Source organism: Engystomops pustulosus, chromosome 9 (genome assembly GCF_040894005.1).
Source record: "Engystomops pustulosus chromosome 9, aEngPut4.maternal, whole genome shotgun sequence".
Lineage (NCBI taxonomy): Eukaryota > Metazoa > Chordata > Amphibia > Anura > Leptodactylidae > Engystomops > Engystomops pustulosus.
In genome coordinates this window covers 81,590,294-81,611,853 of record NC_092419.1, presented here as the reverse complement: position 1 = coordinate 81,611,853, position 21,560 = coordinate 81,590,294, and the positions used below count along the sequence as shown (strand labels likewise).

The window sequence follows — 21,560 nt, the reverse complement described above, 5'->3', positions numbered from 1 at the left end:
GTGCTAGATAAATCTTGCTGAATGATTTATCTGGAGTACTTCATGACTGTGGAGTCTACTTGAAGCTACATGCAGATGCCCGTTGCCTGTCGTTCCCTAGCACATGAAAAGATAGGACATGTCATATGTTTTCAAGGGGTATGGAGTAGTACGGAGCTGCACCGTACCGCTCACGATGGGCGCTGTGCTCCCATTGCCATCTATGGGGACGTAAATCAGCCGTATATATACATCCCCCAAAATTTCTGGTGAATTTTTCCAGGTAATGAAACGCCCAACAGCCTTCCCTCACTAATGAAACTCCCTGCAGCCTCCCACACTAATGAAATGTCCTGCAGCAGCTTCTTCAGGTAATGAAAGGCCCCAAAGCCTCCCCCTGTAATGAAATGTCCAGCAGCCTCCCCTCACTACTCAAACTCCCTGCAGCCTCCCACACTAATGAAGTGCCCAGCAGCAGCCCCTCACTACTGAAACTCCCTGCAGCCTCCCACACTAATGAAATGCCCAGCAGCAACACCTCGTAAAAAAAATTAATAAACTCAGTACTTGCCTTCTGGGCTTTCTGCAGCTCCTCTTTCCTCTCGGATTCATGTATAACTGCGCAGATGGTGAAGGGTCCATTTGCTATGGATTGGCCCTGCTCCGCTACACAAAAAGTCGAGAGGGAAGTTGAGCTGCAGGGACCACTGGAGGTAAGTACTAATTTCTTAATTTTTTTTAATAACTTGAGAACAAGCCGAGTAGGGCTTTTTTCTGAAGAAAAACTGTGCTGAAAAAATTCAACTGATGCTCAAGTATACAGTACAGACCAAAAGTTTGGACACACTTCATTCAAAGAGTTTTCATGACTAGTCCAAATTTGAGATCTTTGGTTCCAACAACCGTGTCTTTGTGTGACGCAGAAAAGGTGAAAAAAAAACCATACTGTCCAGCAGTTGCTTGTTATTTAACTGAATGGGACTGGGCTGTACACAAGCCAAGTGATGAATAAATGTGACGTCACTGCACAATTGAGTGTCTGGCGATGGTGCCCACCCAAAACATTGCCCTTCTAATGCTCTGAGACAATAGTTCCACAGAAGACAACCCATATTAAAAAACTGTTACTTATGAATTTATTCACATATTAGGCCTTAATCATGATGGTATATACAATCATAATCTAAACATCACAACAAAATATTGGAGGGTCAGCCCCCAGAATAATTTTTTCTCTTGGTTTCAACACATAGTAGACACCTGTACTGGCCAAATGTACCCTGTACTGGCTGTCTTAATTTTCATACTCCACCCTCTGAACATTTAGAGCAGTGACAATGCACAGATCGCTGTTATTTTGCTATGGATACACTGTTATTATATGCAAGTTTTATAGAAAGTTTTCTTAAATTTGCAAAAAGAAAGAAAACTCAAAATAACTACATTGTTCGTTCTGCTACTCTAGAGATTCTAATTGTAGATACAGAGATGTTAGAATCCATTTTTATCATAGCGTCACTATCTCCCAGAAATGGTTGTTGTCATTTATTGTCTATTTTTAAGTTCCTAAGATTAGTACTTTATCAGATTGCGTTACCACAAAACAGAGGTAGGAACTTTGTAGTAGAAACTAGTTATTATTGTAAAAATGATTGGTAAGTCAGTGTTTGGTGCAGCTGTAATATATTACATGAAGAAAAATCAAATCTTTATTGGAAAAATAACTCTTGGTAAGAGAGAACATCTATCCGACGCCAATCTTCTATTTTCTGCCTGTCACTTTCTATGAGATATTCAAGGAGTTTCTAGATTTCACTTAATCTGAGGGAAGCTCTTAGGATCGTATTAACCTTAAGACATCTCAATGCATAGAGGGCACAAGGATGTTGAGTAGTGTGCCGAAACCTTCTTACTCATTCACATTGTAAGGACTGACACTTACAATACATTGCATGAATGCCCCATATGAGCTGTTAATGCCAAGTATCAAGTAACCCTGCTTTACTAAGTAATAATGAAATACATCAATGTGATAATGTAAATGGTAGTATCTATAGTGATGAAAGCTTACAGTAAATCACCTTTGACTGCTGGAATATAAGCTCAAGGAGCTATCAACACTCTAGTATAATGCTATTAAGTCATGATGGAAATTGAAGATCCACCCTGGAGCCTTTACAGAGAATACAGTTGGGAATAGCTTAATCATATGATATGTTATATATTTCCATTTATACATTTTGTAATTAAGGGGTTTCCATCAATGTATAAATACACTTATAAAAGGGGTCATGAAGCGTATGCTAAGATACCAAAGTGGAGCTAACCTCCTCCCCAATCTACTTTTGCAACACAGAAGATCTCCGCCAATCACTGGCAGCAGTCCTGACACTTTTCAGCCTGTGATCTGCCAGGTCTACATCTGTAAGTATTCCAGATGTTATAAGCAGCAACAAACTAAAATAGGGGGAGATCAGGGAGGAGCGAGCAGGGGTGAATTAAAGGGAACCTACCACCACAAATCTACCTATAAAGGTAGATCGGGTGGTAGGTGGATCAATAGGACGTGAGGATAACCCTTTTAAGGGCTAATCCTCACGTCCCCGCACTTTTTTGCTAACTTTTATTAGCCGAATACGTAAATTTTGTTAAGCGGCTACTGGGGCGTGGAGTATCTGGAGCTGAGGCTACACGGCGCGGCTACTCCACGCCCCAGTGGCCTCTTTGTTCCTCCTACCCAAAATTACATATTCGGCTAATAAAATTTATCAAAAAAGTGCAGGCACGTGAGGATTAGCACTTAAAAGGGCTATCCTCACGTCCTATTGATCCACCTACCCCCTGATCTACCTTTATAGGTATATTCGTGGTGGTAGGTTCCCTTTAAGATTGCCAAGGGCTCTATTAAAATTGTGGGCCATCACAAGTAATTATTTAATAGCATTTACTTCTTTCATATGGTACTCTATTCAAGTTATTTGGGAAAGGAGGGTGGCTCTTCTGTCCACTTTTAGTTAAGCAGTTTAAGGACCTTTGGAGGATCTTTAAGGGTCATGGTAGGGCCCTTGTATATATTTGCCTTGAGAATTGAGGATTTCATGACTGGAGGTCCTTCTCTTTATTATCTCTACAGGGCAGTATCATACTTGGTGATTGGTTCAGGTTGTCAAGGGCCCCTAGAAGCCATGGGCCCTGGACAGCCATCCGCCTATATTATACTCCGCTACTGGGTGTGAGCACTATTTAGCACGCCCATTCTAAACACTTTGTTAACTATTATTTATTAGCATTTTTGTATCAATCTATACTAGCACTTCATGTTCCATGTCCCCAACATCCAGCCACTTGTAGCCAATCAGTGCCTTCAGAGAGCCTTGGTGACCTTATTGTGCCTGGGAATTGTGAGCATTAGGAAGGTAAGTACTCTGTTTGGTCTTTGCACAAGACTTCCCTGGTTCCTGTATTTTCCAGATGTTCCTGAAAACAACATTTAAGGAACAGTCAAACAAAATAAATCTTGAAACATCCGTTTAAGGAATTATTACCCAGCATAGAATGTTACGCTGATTAGCCATTCAAATTTCAGTCTATATACTATCAATTACAGCTATTCATACTGATCATACCTGTTCAGTATTACCATACAAAGGGCAAAAGATGTTTAACTAAGAACATTTTTCCACAGAAAGATAATCTTGTAGAGGCCAACTGCACAATCTGTATCTAAGAACTCGCAACTATAGGTTGGAAGTTTTAGACCAGGCCAAATTCTTTCCAAATGTTGATGATCTACCAATTGACTAATATTTTACTCATGGTCATTACATTTGACCACCCTTAGGTCTCATGCACCACAATGCACAATGGCCACCACAAGTTTTTGCATCTATTTTTTAATTCACTTTACTGGGAAATATGGCTATTTATAGAACATGTCCTATTTTTGTTGGTTTTTGCCATATTGTTTCTCCATAGAAGTCTATTTATTAACCAGATTTATTAACTGGCTTGCAACAGTTTTCTGTCGGTCTTCGCATATAAATACATGTGCAGACTTTTTGCATATGTATTTATGATGCGTTACCGACAGTATTGTGTCGTGGCTGAACTGTGCACATAACTGGGCGTTCCGGTGCCCATTTGCACCGTGAACCACATTTATGTCAGCAAGTCTGTCAGAAATGTGACGCAAACCGTCAGAAAAATTCTGGTGCACACAGTTCCTACACTTCGGGCGCAAGCAGCATGCGTCATATTCATGAAGACCATGCAGTTTGCCTCACTTATAATAAATCTGTGAATATGTCTCCATAGAAGTTTTTTTTTTTTTTTTTTGCAGATACGACTTGGTTACTATGGCACACGGGATATATATACATGAGACAGAAACAAATGGAAAATCTAGACCAAGAAAAATGCATATGGTCGTGTACACTAATGTGTGGGACTTGCAAACCAACAAGTCAATCAAACTGATGGAAGGAGCTCACTGGAGGTCACTTCATTCTTGGTGGACACCCTGGAGTAATGGCGAATCCACACAGGGAAGATAGTGTATCCACTAAGGAACAATGCTTTCAATAAGGGGATATGTGTGGTGGACAAGGAATGGCATGGCTCTCCAAACAAACTGACACTCCAAGGAGGAGGTCAGAAAGACAAGAAAGCAAAAGAAATATACAAAAAAAGGGGGGCATTTATGGCACTTTCACCTAGAGTCAAGTAAGCTTTGAATTAACAATGCAACTTTGTGATTAAAAATGTATTACTTAAAAACACATTGGGGCTCATTTTCTGTCTGAGTTTCCACTGAAAAGAGCCTACAAACTCCATGCACATGTATTTATAAATTGTCTGTGCCAGTTTTGTATCGTGGCTGCACTACAGTATGTCCAACAAAACCGAAAAATGTGCCTCTAAAGGGAGGTGTTACTGATTAGTCAGAGTTTGCCCCACATGTATTAGGCTACATTCACACTGCCGCAAGGGGGACATATATAAGGCCGACGTATATATATATGGCCCATATACTTCCCCCACAGACAGCAATGGGCACACGGCGCCCTACAGGAGCGGTATGGTGTAGCACACGTGTAGCACCGTACCGCTCCGTACCCGGGAAAAAGATAGGATATGTCCTATCTTTTCCCATATTACGGCCCCGTGCGCCATATCTTCCTATGGAGAGGGACGGCTACGGTACGGCGAGCAGTGGCAGTGTGAATATAGTCTTACTGACGTGCATAACAATTCTGTGACATAAACAAAGTGCACCAACAAAAATGGTTCCAGAGCAGTGCAGGGGGCGCCACTTGAATCTACTGCCCCTGCACACTCCACAGCCAAACTGCACATAGTACAGACGGCACTAGTTTTGAGAAATGTGGGCCAGAGTGTCACTAAAGGTGAGAAAAAATGGCTGATATGAAGTCTGTAGCGGACACATATATAGAAGAGTGTAGTATAGATTGCATCTTTCAGTATAATCCATTTAAACATTTAAAGGAAATCCACCGTTTTCTTTTACGCATTATGAAGCAAACATACCTTGAGAATGCTGTAACTACACTGATGCAGAGTCAAATCTTGTTTGCTGAAAATACAATTATAAAATTATGATGATGAGGCTCAGTCCCTCCTGTGGCTGCTTGGCGCTTCTCCCCTTACCCTAATTATGCACTGCTTCAGAGAATGATGTAATCACTGTGTTGTCCCTGACAGTAAGAAGTATCAATCTCTGCACCATCCCCAATGTAGTGTATGAGTCATCCAGCTTAGGTTGATTAGTCCTGTGTGGGCAGTTCAGGAAGCTCTGTGAAACACGGCAGCCAACATGTACCCAGCTTTCCCAAGGTCCAGGATTCTATAATAGTTTTTTTAATGAAAAACAATGGGATCTGGGATAAAACAAGATATGTTTCTGCATCAGTGTAGCTACAGCATTCTCAAGGTAAGGTTTGGCGCACAATGCATAAAAACAAATGGTAGATTTCCTTTAATTTAGACAATATTAACTGTAACCCCATCTAAAGTCTCTAGTCACTTTCTTGTGATCACACTGCTCTTTAAAATTTCACATCTTAATTATCCCCCAAGTTAACTAAATTAATTAAACTATTTGCTAATCTCTGATGTATAACTGATGTAAATAAATCCTATTTACAATAACTCTGTACTGGTTTATATCACAAGAGTCTAGAGTTCATAGTCCTGGATAGTTACATTGGCAGCAAGGATCCTGGTAGATCCCCAGAAGAGACTATAACCTTTTTCATTACTGTGTTCCTTTAACCACTGCAACACCCCCCCCCCCCGCCACTACCCCTGAGCGTCAACAATTTATTTACAAGGAATGTGACTATTTTGTAGACATACTATAATGTCAATGATTTTAAAATTAACTAAAATAAAATATTTACTTGAAGCTTAGTCTTATTGGAATTCAATGTCCCCAATGAGCTCCTCAGTAAATACACAACATACAAAAGCAATAAATACACAGAATCCCATCACTTGACATTTTTCTCTACAACTCGGGATGACAAGACGTGACTTTTAATCAATGCAAATACAAAATCTTTTAGGCGGATGTACTCACAGCAGATTATCCACACACTGTGAAAAAAACATTGACCCGCGATGCCGATTTCAAAGTCACCGCATGTCAATTTATTCCATTTCACAGCTGTGTTTTTTTTTTTAATGCAAAGGTAAAATCATCATGATCATTAAACAAATTCCCCAAATACACCTCATTTCAGAAGTTTTCTATTGAGGCGGGATTTGGATAACCAATTGCTGATCAGTGGATGAATAGGGTGCCCTTAAAAGGGTGCCTCATCTTAGATGCTAAAAAAAAATCTGATCCCTAGAAATCAAGAAAACAATAGATTCCTAAAGTACCTACATGTTTTCCTGTAATAGGCAGGGGACGCAGAACTCCTGGCTATAAATATTCATGATGTTTCTGATATGTATGAATGGAACGAACAATTACAACGCATGTGTCTTGAAGCCCAGCTTGAGAATGTCATTAGCACCTAGCAGCCTCAATTAGGCGATTGTTGTAATTGTGTTGAACGTGTGGCGGATAATGGTAGATCTCCATATACACTGGTTGGATAAGGTATAATTAGGACCTTTGATGAAGCTCTCAACATAGATCCGCAATTATCTCCTTTACATGTAACTAGTGATATACAGTGACCAAATCATGTACGCCTTGAAATATCCACTGATAGCGGTGATATAGAGGGCTCCTCATGTTTTATTCATATAGCTGCAATTTATAATATCTAGAAGCAGAAAGTGCAGGCATGACTATCGCTTTTCAAGAGTATCGTCGAGTGTCCACCTGATTTATTTCGAGTCATCTGGACATAGTAGGACGAGAAGGAAATGGCTAAATGGGAATCCTAATTAGCATGGTTGGGTCACAAAGTATGGAAAGTTTAGTATAACATAGGTAACACTCAAGCTTCAACAACAAAAAACTGATATGATAAACTCATGAACTGATACATGATTTCAGGGATATTCAAGATTCTGTAACTTTACCAAGTACAAATTGTATATAATAAAATACACATGGCGTATAATATATATAATAATAGAAGGCTGCTCTAAAGAGCTCACCATTGATTAAGGTTAAATGGGGAGTAGGTGTAATCTATCTTTCTTGTTATGACATGTGTGTCTGTAGGATACATACATGTGTGAGGTATATGGTACATTTGTAAAGCATGAGATCATCCTATACTCCCTGCAAAGTCAGACAAGGATTAGCAATGTCTTCTCTGCAAAAGTCATTAGAAGTAATTTTATAAAACTTACCTGTAGCTCCAAAGAGCAGAGAAGCAAGAGCGAGTAGAAGAAGCATCCTTATGTCCCTGTGTGTGCTGCCAGAGACTGAACTCCGAGATGGTAGGAAATAGAGGAGAGGAAGGAGGAGGTGTGGGGAGGCTCCAGGAACCCTTCCTAACACTGGCTGCTCTCACCATACAACAGCTTTGTAGAGCTGCACCTGTATATTCCAGCTACTGTTCACATGAGCTCTATTGATGATTCTGTACTCAGCACTTTACAGATGTTAGGTCAAGGATAATGGCTGCTACTAGGTGAGCATATAAAAGTGAAGGTTTACATTGATTCTTCCAATCATGTATCTTACATTTCATAGAGCTAAAAGCATAAGAAGAAGAGATGAAAACTGAGTATTAAATTATATCCACATAATAATTCACAATATCTGACATAGTACTACATGTAGATATTACTATATACAAAGTAAACACCCAAATGGTCACCCAATTTTTCATCATACTGATGAATAGTCAATAAACATCATAATATTACATCATTGTGATACATCATCTTACATTGTGATACGTCAAGCTCCATACATAGGGGAGGAAGGGACGGAGTGGGTCAAACCAGCTTTGTCTTTACCCACAAGCTCAGAGACAACTACAAATGACAAATGCAGACTGCAGAAAGGTAAGTAGCTACATAAGAATACAATGATATTGGTATTCCTTGATTGCACACACACTGGATTACTTGATTTATTTACGTGGCTTAGAGGGCAGCATGGTGGCTCAGTGGTTAGCACTTCTTCCTTGCAGAGCTGGGGTCCTTGGTTCAAGTCCCACCCAGGTCAACATCTGAAAAGAGTTTGTATTGTTCTCTCCGTGTTTGTGTGGGTTTCCTCCGGTTTCCTCCCACACTCCAAAACATACTGATAGGTTGTCTAGATTGTGAGCCCCATGGGGACAGGAACCAATTTGGCAAGCTTTGTGCAGCGCTGTGTAATCCGTAGGCGCTATATAAATAAATTATTATTATTATTTACCTCCGAAACAACCACCCACTGCTATATACTATGGGTGGTGCAGGTCTCTAGTCTACAGCAAAGTCTTTTGGAGTTGACACAGTTTCTCCTGCTCTTGTCAGAGACAGCCCAAGACCCCAGAGAAAAGATAGAAGTGGTTTATTTCTCCTTCTACCTTTTCCTTCCCTCACTACATAATGCTGACCCAATGCTGTATAGTGCATAGAGGGAGTGGCAGTGCCACTTTGAAAGTTAAATAATGAAATATCCATCACTGGTCTTTAATTACCTTATGAGGGATCTAATAAGTGAAAAACACACACCGAAAAATATAACGTATAAATGAATTGTAATGCATGATAAGGGAACAGGCTGGATAGACTGGAAGGACAGACAAAGACAGTATGCTCTGAGACTAAACCCCCTTCCACCGGTCCTTGCCTTAGTGCTAGGAGAAAACTAGTTACTACACAGAGACAAAGACAAGGGAATACATACCGAGAAAGATGGTCACCAAATAATTGTCAAAACCAAGAAGGCAAAGCAGTACAAAATCACTAGGCAAATGAATAGTCAGATAATAAGACAACTTGTCAAAGATACCAGATTATAGAAGGCAAAATGAAGACTAGCTTGTTCAGTACAATAATATAGCAGGCATGGATTAATTACCCAGCAAACCTTTTATGAGATTTCAGAGCCCCAGTCCAGAAGGTGATTAGATCAGTTATCTGACATCAAAAAGGGCAGCAATGACATTGAGGAGAGATTCTGTCCATCACAGCAGATTAACTGTTAGTAAACCTGAGCAGAGTTTATAGGAGACGGACAGGTGTGGTGAAAACCAATTAAGGCTACTAGGAGAGGAAGCAGTAAACCTACGTTCAGACTAGCAAGGACAGACTGAAACAAAATTACAAATATCAGTGCATTCGTACCTCGCAGACAAATGATGGTGCCTAAATCCAAACATCTTAATATTTCCCAGTAAATTTGCTAAAAATCCCCACATTGCTGTTGTCACCCTAATAACCCAATACTATACATATTACAGGCAGTCCCCGGGTTACGTACAAGATGGGGTCCGGAGGTTTGTTCTTAAGTTGAATTTGTATGTAAGTCGAAACTGTATATTTTATAATTGTAGATCCAGACAAAAAGAATTTTGGCCCAAGTGACAATTGGAGTTTAAACATTTTTTGCTGTAATGGGACCAAAGATTATCAATAAAGCTTCATTACAGACACCTTACAGCTGATCATTGCAGTCTGGGACCAGAGTAAAGCAATCAGAAAGCTTCACCAGAGGTCAGAGGGGTCTGTCTGTAACTATGGGTTGTCTGTAAGGTGGGTGTCCTTAAGTAGGGGACCGCCCGTATATATCAATAACACAGGGGGATTTAAAAAAATTTACAATACATTACAAAATGACTTTTTACCACTGTAATTCCCAACTAAAATGAAATACATAAAAAAATAATTTTTAACGAGCCCTACGGGTCACAATTAATGTAGAAAAGTTATGACCTTTAGCCAGTACATTTCAAGGCCTCTTCAATAAGGGATTAACGTTTGTTAAAAGGTGTGGTAAACATTCCTGAGATGCAGGAGTTAATATGATTACTGGAATGATAGATACAACACTAGATAGTCTTTGAATACAATTTTTAGTTTGGGCGACTTTGCTCATAATAACTGTTTCAAGGAAATATATGGTAAATTAGAGCAGACAATTAGCAATATACTTTTCTCAACACTTACAAGTTAATCTATTTTATTTTGTACTATGCTGTAAAAATTCCAGAGTTCAAAAAATGAAACTGATCTCCATTGTCTTTTTCCCCTGCCTTTCTTCTTAATTTAGGCAGGTTCTGTTGATACAATTTATTAATAGGCTCCACCCATCGCACAAGTCGCACCAATTATATTAAGAGGCTCTGGGTGCCCTGAGTAATTTGTATGGCAGGCATGACAGAATTGCACAGTAGCCTCCACCAGGATCCTGCTGCAAGATATAATTAATGTGGCAGGAAAATGTCCTGACCCACTCACAACCCACTTGGCATGAAGGTGATGGAAGTGGTGGTGGTGGAGGGGCTTAATTCCTGGCCCTAGGTTAGGTATTGTGAGAATTGCAGGGCTTATACACAATGAAATTAGCGTACAAGACATGATAAACACCCCCTTGTAAGTCTCTCCTACTCTGATGACAACTGATCAGATAAGAACTTGATAAAGTTTCTAATTACTTAACTTTTTGGAAAGGGTTAATCATTAGTCTTCTTATCTGCTTGAGGTTGATGGAGCTATCAATACTTTCAGGAAGACTTATCAATGCAGAAAAAGGAAATCTAACATTAACAAAGGAAATCTAAAATCAAAAACAAGCATGATTAACAAAGGTTACTTGATTTTAGATCCAGTCACAGTTACTGTGGTAATAATTTAATATTTGTTATCCATGGCCTCCTTCCTTTTAAAATCAACTTGTCAAATTATGCTAATTAGTCAGAAGGGCTCTGGGGGGGCATTACAAGAGCCTCTCTGTGCTGCAGCTTCACAGGCTGTTACGCTTCCACCCTCACTCTGCGTGAGATTACAGCAGGCAGAGGGAGAGAGGAAGTGCAGATGGAGCAGAGTGGAAGTGTGAGAAAGTGTAACAGCCTGTGAAGCTATAGAAGTCACCTGGCTCATTAGTATCATTTTAGAAATTTTAGAAAGAAGGAAGCAATGGATAACAAATATAAGAAGATTACCACAGTCACAGCCTGGATCTATGATTGCCACTGTTTATAATACTGATTTTGGTGGGAGATTTTTTATTTAAATGTTGCGGGCCAATTATTTCACAATTAAATGTTAAGTCAAGTATTATCTTATTTATTTACTGATATGTTACATAGGCATTTCTTTTGACGGGATATTTAAATAAATATAATTGAAACTGGGGCCAGAGATGGGAAATTCTTGAGATTGTTGAACAAGAGATGTTCCTAAAATTAAACAAAAAGGAGACCTTTAGCTCAATATTGTTTTAGATGTTTATGTTATGACACTCTGCCTTTACAGGGCATGATATGTATTTTACTTAAAATCAATTTATGGTAGACAATGCTTGCGCTATTTTCAACTGGGTTTACATTTATTTACCCTGGCCAGAATAGCTGGGCAGCAATGATTTGTTGTGGCACCTGGCAAATGGGTCCTGGGCCCCTTAAAACCTGCTTTTACTTTATTTTGTGTCATTACTTTCCCCCTACTTTATTTTCACATAGCGGCAACATTTCTATAAAGTTATTTTTAACATTAAGTTTAATGTTAATTATGTAAACCTTATATTGATACATATTTTCTCTTGATTTTTGCATTTATTTTTTTGTATGGTGACAGTGATTTTGTCTTAGCTGCAGAATAGTCTTTTGGGGAAGCAGCATCGAAGCTAGGGAGAGGAGTAGACAGGACAAACTGATTAGAAAAAACAGCTCCTAGGTGCTCCAAGAGTGCTCTGAGGGGCTCCAGTGATATAGCTGTAGCACCCCAGGCTGTTGTTCAGGGGCTCCTCATTGCACAGAGTAAAAATGGCAAGATTATTCTTTAACAAAATAACATGGAAAATATAATGGCCCCATAAATATTACCTTTAATAACTATAAGTATTGCAGGCCCTGGGAACAGACAAAGACAGTGGGCTTTGAGACTAATCCACTTCCAAGCTCTCCCTACCTACTTGCCACAATACAATAGGCGGTTAGAGACAACTAGGAGATGTTCCCTCCTTGCAGCAAAGTGCAAAAAACAGAGTCAAAGACAGGACAAAACAAACACAGAAGAAAGGTCCCGAAAGACAAACACAGAGAGGGCAAATGTAGTAGCAATGTAATTGCAAGGCAAAAGGAAGATCTGAATACAGGCAGAAGGTCATGATACCATATGTTACTCTAAAGTTTAATTATTCAATAAAATGCACTCCCTGCATACTAACAGAGATACCTGAAGTAAATGAGCTATTTACACATCTGTATGCAGTGAGCTCCATCTAGTGACCATTGAGGGCAACCAGAATTGTAGATTTTAGATAGGAATTAGAATGTGATCGAAAACCAGGTAAACAAAGTCCCCATATTCTATTAAATATATATCGTAGCTGGAATTTCACTGCAGAAGGTTATGCCTCACTATTAGTACTCTGGACCTAGGGACAGAATAATCCTATGTGGAAGAATGGACTCAGGCCATGAAACATTAAAATGGAGGACATTGCGAGGATTACTTATTTTATGAAGTGGTCATGAAGTGAACATAGACTTCAGATTCAGGTTACGATTAGAGACACAAATCAGTGTTGGAGTTGTCAATTCTTAAAAGAAAATGGAGTGTTACCTCAAATGACCGTGTGCCTCAAGTCATGCCAATGGGAAACGGAAAAATAGAAGACTTTAAAAATTTACAAGATATAGAGCATGTGCCAATTAAGATAACTATGGTAAAGGTTTTTTTTATATGAGGAATACTGTATTATTCAGCAACCCCAAAGCCATTTTGTAATCCCTCACATAACTGAATGTAAGATTACAAGTCATACTGTACTTTGCTACATGATGCTATAGAAATGCCGCTTATCCAATCACTGACTGAGATGGTTCATTTTGGCATTAAGAGCTGGGTAAGTGCCATTTTTGTGTTGAACCAGCTGTCATTTTCATTGAAACCATGAGGGAACTTTACAACCTTTTGATCAATTTAGTCAAATTTTTATTAGTGCCACATGGGGAAAAAGTGGGGATTTGGTCATTTGGACATAGTTATCAATTACAGCGATTACCATATGTTATAATTATTTTATATTTTTATAGATCAGGGGTTTTGTGCAACAGGGGCTCCTTATGTGTTTATGATTTTTTTGGTCTATTTACTTAAATACTGTATATATTGTACAGTATGGATGATTTGAACTGTACTCATTTTTCTATCATTTTAAACTAGGGATGGGCACTACGTACAAATAAGGTAACTAGCCTACTGATCGGACTCCAGGGCTGCCATAGAAATGATAAGGGGGGGGTGGGAATCACATGGGAAAGTCCCCTAAAAGGGAATTTAAATGCAGTGGTTGTGCTAACCGCGGGATTTATCGGGTTAAACACCTGCGATCAGAGCCAACGCCGGTGCACAGCTGAAACGGCATTGGCTCAGCGCCGTACTAGTATGGTGCTGAGCATTAAGGGGTTAAGCAGGTAATTAATGAATAGGGCAGGTGATTTTGGGATATAATTTCAACTTTGCTCCACCCAGCAGACCCTCCTCTGTCTGTGGCTCCTGCACCATTCTTAACCATTTATTTCTATATTGCTAGTTGGAAGCTAACAATATGAAGTTCTTTATTCACCCAGCATAAATAGCGACGTTGCGGCAGTGCTGTCTTTTTCCTTTGTAGGGCTAAGAGAGAGCACCAGGAAACACATTCTTTTACCATTCCTTCACCCCTCATCTGATTGTCTTTCCAGGCGTCGTTTATGTATATTGCAGAATATGCCCCTACATACCAGCTTTGTCATTCTACACAATTATTTTTCAGATTTCTCTTTCTCTATAATTTGCTGTTAATCCCATCACATGGACAATTGAAGACAGTGAGGAACATTTATCAAAACCAGTGCAACCTGCACTATGTGCAGTTGTCTGTGTATAGTGCCGGGTGCGCCTGATTGAGGAATTGTGGCGCATGTTCTTCATGAATCCGGCGCTCCCTGCACTTTTTGGTGCCTCTTAACACTTCTGTTGGATTTTGCATGATAAATGTGGTGCATTCTCCGACTATGCACCAGAATTCCCATTTATGTGCAGAAATTTGTGTCACGTCGGGTATAGTGCAGTTGTGACACAAATGAGTAGTGTGTGACAAATATGTTGCGCTTACACTTCTTATATACACGTAAAACACGAAAAAAGCAAACTCATTGAGGGTCATCTATCTTTTCTCTGTTTTGGGCAGTTTTTGCCTGACTTTTTCCGTCTGATACTTTTGTAATTTTTCAATCTCACTTTTTTGTTGTGTTAAATGGGCAATTTTTTTTTCATCAGATCTCTTTTTCCGATATGTTCCAAATGTCTCAAAAAATGTCGCACAAATGTCTCAAGTAGAGATGAGCGAGCACTAAAATGCTCGAGTGCTCGTTATTCGAGACGAACTTTTCCAGATGCTCGAGTGCTCGTCTCGAATAACGAGCCCCATTGAAGTCAATGGGAGACTCGAGCATTTTTCAAAGGGACCATGGTTCGGGAATAAAATGTGTTATTTAATTGAAAAAGAATGTCTTCTGATAAGTTATCAGATGTATGCAAACATCTGCAATCTATTCTTCACTGTTCCGCGCGTATATTATCTCCCGACAAGTTAGCAGATGTGAAGAACAGTGAAGAATAGGATCATTTAAGTGAAAAACACAGTGAAGAATAGATTGCAGATGTTCGGCACATCTGCTTACTTGTCGGGAGATACGCTGTCTCCGTGCCCCGCTGTCTCCGTGCCCCGCTGTCTCCGTGCCCCGCTGTCTCCGTGCCCCGATGTCTCCGTGCCCCGCTGTCTCCGTGCCCCGATGTCTCCGTGCCCCGATGTCTCCGTGCCCAGCTGTCTCCGTGCCCCGCTGTCTCCGTGCCCCGCTCTCTCCGTGCCCCGCTCTCTCCGTGCCCCGCTCTCTCCGTGCCCCGATGTCTCCGTGCCCAGCTGTCTCCGTGCCCCGCTGTCTCCGTGCCCCGCTGTCTCCGTGCCCCGCTCTCTCCGTGCCCCGATGTCTCCGTGCCCAGCTGTCTCCGTGCCCCGCTCTCTCCGTGCCCCGCTCTCTCCGTGCCCCGCTCTCTCCGTGCCCCGATGTCTCCGTGCCCAGCTGTCTCCGTGCCCCGCTGTCTCCGTGCCCCGCTGTCTCCGTGCCCAGCTGTCTCCGTGCCCCGCTCTCTCCGTGCCCCGCTCTCTCCGTGCCCCGCTCTCTCCGTGCCCCGCTCTCTCCGTGCCCCGCTCTCTCCGTGCCCCGCTCTCTCCGTGCCCCGATGTCTCCGTGCCCCGCTGTCTCCGTGCCCCGATGTCTCCGTGCCGCTGCCTGATGTCTCCGTGCCACTCCGTGCCGCTGCCTGATGTCTCCGTGCTGCTGCCCCATGTCTTCGTGCTGCTCCCCGGTGTCTCTGTGCTGCTCCCCGGTGTCTCTGTGCTGCTCCTCGTTGTCTCTGTCCTGCTCACCGTGTTCTGCAATGTGTTCTTCACACATATATATTGTTCTTCACATACTATTTTGTTCGCACCGTTCCGCGCGTATCTTCCGACAAGTAAGCAGATGTGCCGAACATCTGTAATCTATTCTTCACTGTGTTTTTCACTTAAATGATCCTGTGTTCACTGTTTTTATTCTATTCTTCATTGTTCTTCACTGTGTTTTTTTAATTAAATGCTCGATCTCGAGCAGGGGAAATACTCGTCCGAGCAACGAGCCGTCTCGAGTACCTTAATGCTCGAACGAGCATCAAGCTCGGACGAGCATGTTCGCTCATCTCTAGTCTCAAGTCACTTCTTCCCATTTTCTAAGTTTTCCTTTTGTCTGTCTGAGTTTTTTTATACCAAAAAATGTTGCAAATTTTAGACCATTTGAAATAATAAATGTCATTTGCAACGATAAATAGAAGATAAATGTGCCTTAATGACAAGAAGCACATTTCTGGCGGACATTTCAAAATGTCTCCAAAAAGCCGGAAAAATGTGCCAAAAAATGTCTAAAAAACAAACAGAAAAAACAGGAGTGCCTTAAAAATGCATGGTCACCTCTACAGAGGAATCTAACAAAGCATGCGTTTTATATTTGCTTTATGTCCTTTGAAATACAAACTCAATAGCGTCTTAAAATGTCTTGGTTGTAATTCACCTGGGACAGTTTGAAGTATTTTCTTCCTCCAGTTTTACAGCTGAGGCCTACTAATAAAACTGTCCTAATGTGTACTAACATGTAATATGATATAATGTTCTGACGTTCTAAATAAAAGTGCACAAAAATGAAAATTGCAATGGTTTTAGATAAAGAGTTGTAAACTAATAAGTCAAGACTGATGGGGTCATTTAATGATCTGCCTGCAAGCAAAACAAGTAAATGGAAACTTTCAAATAGAGGATTTCCTGCTATAATTCTTGAGGTCAGAGAGGAACACTTAAGGATCATAGACGCAGTTTTATGGAAGTCTGTGTTCTTCATGCATCCTAAATTTACACGTTCCCATAACAGCAGCTGACTAAAGAAACCTATAAGAGTCAGATATCAATAAATCATAAGAGAATATGGAGGATATGGGCTTGAGTTAGGGTCCAAACTCTGGACATACAGTAAAAGGAGCTTCTGAAATGGATTTGAAGGTCCACTCCACGAGCAAAAATTAGATAATTAGATGTGCAAGGAAAAAGCTCCATAAAATGGTGAGCTGTTATGTAGCCAGCCACAGATCATGCAAGGAGAATAGCGTAGTATTACCTAGGGATTTGTGGAAGCTGGAGGAATAGGCAGAAATATAGCTTATGAAGGTCAATGTAGATACGTGTCAGAGTATGCCGATTTAGTAATTTTAGTAAATAGTAACAAAAAGGTTCTGTACTGGCATTTGTAACACATGCTTTTTTATTGATTCAGTAACTTGTACAAAAATGTATACAATATTATGCATGGAACATAGAAAATATTATAATAAATAAATATTACAGGCAGTCCCTGGGTGACATACAAGATAGGGTCTGTAGGTTTGTTCTTAAGTTGAATTTGTATGTAAATCAGAACTGTATATTTTATCATTGTAATCCCAGCCAGAACTTTTTTGGTCTCTGTGACAATTGGATTTTAAATATGTTGAGTTGTCATAAGAACCAGGATTAACACTAAAGCTTCATTACAGACACCTGTGATAACTGTTACAGCTGATCATTGTAGCCTAAGGCTAAAGTACAATAAATTACCAATATCCAAGGGTCCGTTTGTAACTAGGGGTCGTATGTAAGTCGAGTGTTCTTAAGTAGGGGACCGCCTGTATATGCTATATAAACATGAAACATACTACATGAAACCCTACTGTATTCCTCCACGAGGGAGAGCAAAAAAAAATTACTTTACATCATAACCTTTACTCATAAACTACATCTTCTCATATTGTCTTATCTGAGAAAAAAGTTTTAGCCATTGTCTCTTAAAAGGGGGGATGTTTACTTCTCCAGTTTCTACAAATACAAACACAAAGGATTGAGCGCTTGTGAAGCGCGAACATTAACAAGAATGATTTTTTGTGATGGGATTTTTTTTCCAAAGATTTATTATGAATGTTGTATTTGGAATCAGGAAGGAATGAATTCCAGAAATCAGAAATGTGTCCTTTATTCTGTACAGGGAAAATGCCTTCAAAGTTTTCTGGTGCAATGTGCCATCCTTCCAGGCTCCACACCAGTCATTCGGCATGAAGATCTTGGCCTCCTGATTCATACGTTCCTTTTTAGAGTCATGCTCAATGTAAACCTTTTCATATAAGTAACTATTTTCTATAACATTTTGTATAATGATAACCAACACATTTTTTTAACTAAAACTATAATAGGCAACAATCATTAAAGAAATGTCCTGCAATGTGGAGCCCTGGTGAGCGGAGCATACAGTCCACATCTGAACAGATATATTGATATAACCTGAGCTATGTAAAGAATGTATACAATGCCTGCAGCCATCAATCTGCACATTCATTATTCTCCATCTCTTCAAATAATCTGTTTAGCACATTTTATCGCACTGCATTTGCTTGGTAAAGTGGATGTCTTGACAAATGTGTCTAAGGGCATTAAACATTTTAGAAGCTTAGTTTGTATACACAGATTATATGGAGTTTACAGTTTTATTCATGGAAAAACGTTAAAATGCAGAACAACCGCTTTGGCAAGTTATAGATATATCCTAAACTACAGTATATACATAACTCAATGTACTGCTACTTAGGTGTATGGAATTGTTCTATGGAACCCATAGGGCTATAATGTACCATTTTATATTAATGCACTTAGATTGTCTTTTTATAATTTATATATAAAATTATACATATATACTCGAGTATAAGCCTAGTTTTTCAGCACAAAAAAATGTGCTGAAAATCCAAACTTGGCTTATACTCGAGTAAAAAATATCAAAATCAAATCTCACCTTTCCGGCTGGCAGGCTATATACTGGGGGTCAGGTTTGGCTATATACTAAAGGGCAGGGTCCGGCAGGCTATATAATGGGGAGGCTGTGACCAATGCATTTCCCACCCTCGGCTTATACTCGAGTCAATAGGTTTTCCCAGTTTTTTTGTAGTAAAATTAGGGGCCTCGGCTTATACTCGGGTTGGCTTATACTCGAGTATATATGGTACTTTTTTTATACAAATATCTATACAAATCATGCAAAGAAAAAAACATTTTCCAGAATAACTTTTCAGCATTATAAACTTTACTTCTGTGCTGAACATCTACACTGACAGCCACCCAACACTTTGATAAACTTATGGCCGGGTGAAAATCAATCAATCTGCCGCAGTGACCTGCATCAGTCATGTTGAGAAAATTTTAAATCAATAGATCACACGTCGTGGCTTTAAAAACATGGCTGACCCAGTAACCCTAAGGCCATTTTACTTTAGAATATTGATTTCAAATTTTATAAAGAGGTTCTATACTTTATGGGACAGAATGTGTCATGTGTCAATTTCTCACCTTTATCTTTTACTAGCTGTCGATCCTGGTGTTGCCCGGGATAGTAAATATTTGCTCTTAGCTATAATAAAATAAAATTGGTTAACAAAAAATAATATATATCTATCTATCTATGCATCTATCGCTCCCTGTCCGTCACTCACTATTCCTGCCTGTTTCTCTGTCTTTCACTCACTTACTCTTCCTGTCTGTCTCTAAGTTACTCTCCATGTCTGTCTCTCACTCTCTGGCTGTCTGTCTCACTCACACTTACTGGCTGTCTCTCTGTCACTAACTCACTATCCCTGCCTGTCTCTCTGTCTGTTACTCACTTACTCTTCCTGTCTGTCACTCACACTCCCTGCCTGTCTCTCTGTCACTCACTCTCCCTGTCTGTCTCTCTGCCACTCACTCACTCTCACTGTCTGTCTCTCTGTCACTCACTCTCCCTTCTGTCTCTCTGTCACGCACTCACTCTTCCTGTCTGTCTCTCTGTCACTCACTCTCCCTGTCTGTCTCTCTGCCACTCACTCTCTCTGTCTGTCTCTCTGTCACTCACTCTCCCTGTCTGTCTCTCTGTCACTCACTCCCTCTGTCTGTCTCTCTGTCACTCACTCTCCCTGTCTGTCTCTCTGTCACTCACTCTCCCTGTCTGTCTCTCTGTCACTCACTCTCCCTGTCTGTCTCTCTGTCACTCACTCTCCCTGTCTATCTGTCAATGTAACTGTATTTTGGAAAGTGGAGGGTGAAAATTTTGGCTCAAACCCTTGTCTATGACGTCCCCTGAGTGCGGCTGTGCCAAATTTGGTAATTATAAATGTGACGGTGCAGATTCTTTTAGCGGACATACATACACACACACATACATACATACATACATACATACATACATACATACATACATACACTCATCTTTATATAGTAGATTGCTGATTCTCTTTACAAAGTAACAGTGAGAATAAGACTTTAGAAACAAACATTTTCTACTTGAATCTAGGATTTATGCTTCACTTAATCAGTCACCCGAACTTTCTGTTTGATGAAATCGCATGGATGTTTACAACTACTTCTGAAGATTAGACAGTTCCCATCACAAAGCTGTAATAAAGATGATGACAGAGCACCCTGACTGTACCTATTTACCGTCAGAATAATAGGTAAGAATAATCACACTGTCCTCCCAGCAGGCAGCAGTGATACTGTAACACCTGATAAGGTTTTGTTCAAGCATCATAGGATTGATGGCATTGGGATGGCATTTTTTATATGTGATATGTACAGTATATTATTCATTGAATTAAATGCCTAATGATTCCTTTAGTTCAGGCCTATGTGTAATGTGTGAGAGAGCTGTTAGCAATGTGAAGTCGTCTATGTCTTTCTGATACACAGAAATTCGACTTTATTACTGTAACAGTTGAATTACCATGTACCTGGTATGAATATACTTTGTCCCACTGTGCACTTATCAGGAATATAATTCATTTCTAAAAACGCAGGGATGTTATTTTTGTCTGGCCTGATTTTTCCAAGTAAATATAAATCTGGGCAGATGGATGTATATGGCAGCATTATCTGTGTCTATTTATAGCAATCATGTCAGCTATGAGCGGGAATTCTTTATCTACACATGACAGCTTCATTCATAGTTTAGATTCTTTTGGTTCTCTAGTCGCAGATTCTCTTATGACTCCTCAGATCAGATTTGATGTTGTATTTTAAGTGAAAAAAATAATCATTTGGTGCATATATGAAGAAATGTTTTAGAATATTAAAATGCTAAGGCGGCTGATGCTAAATCCATTCACTTCTTCTCATGCAAAGAGTTTTTTAAGTTCATTTTGATCCTTGGTGGGAAATTCAACTATTACTTCCAAATTAGAACTGAATTTGTTAATTGTTAAGGAACCCTTTTCAAATCTCTGCATAAAACATTTTTTTTGGATGGGAATATCAATAGATATAATAGATAGAAGCATAATGCAGGCAGTCCCGCGTTACAGGATAGGTTCTGTAGGTG

At 39.9% G+C, this 21,560-nt stretch overlaps 1 protein-coding gene across 3 annotated transcripts in view; it reads right to left on the bottom strand.

Moving 5' to 3' along the window:
* The window catches only part of LOC140078066 (relaxin receptor 1-like), a 273,289-nt gene that overhangs the window by 192,462 nt on the left and 59,267 nt on the right, over positions 1-21,560 (bottom strand). Inside the window, exon 1 of one of the 3 annotated variants that reach the window (XM_072125871.1) lies at positions 7,813-8,133. The exons of the other annotated variants lie outside the window; for them this stretch is intronic. Coding sequence (XP_071981972.1) covers positions 7,813-7,858 — 46 coding nt within the window. The 5' untranslated portion in view covers positions 7,859-8,133. Of the gene's footprint in view, positions 1-7,812; positions 8,134-21,560 lie in introns of those variants that run through there. 3 annotated transcript variants of the gene reach the window in all.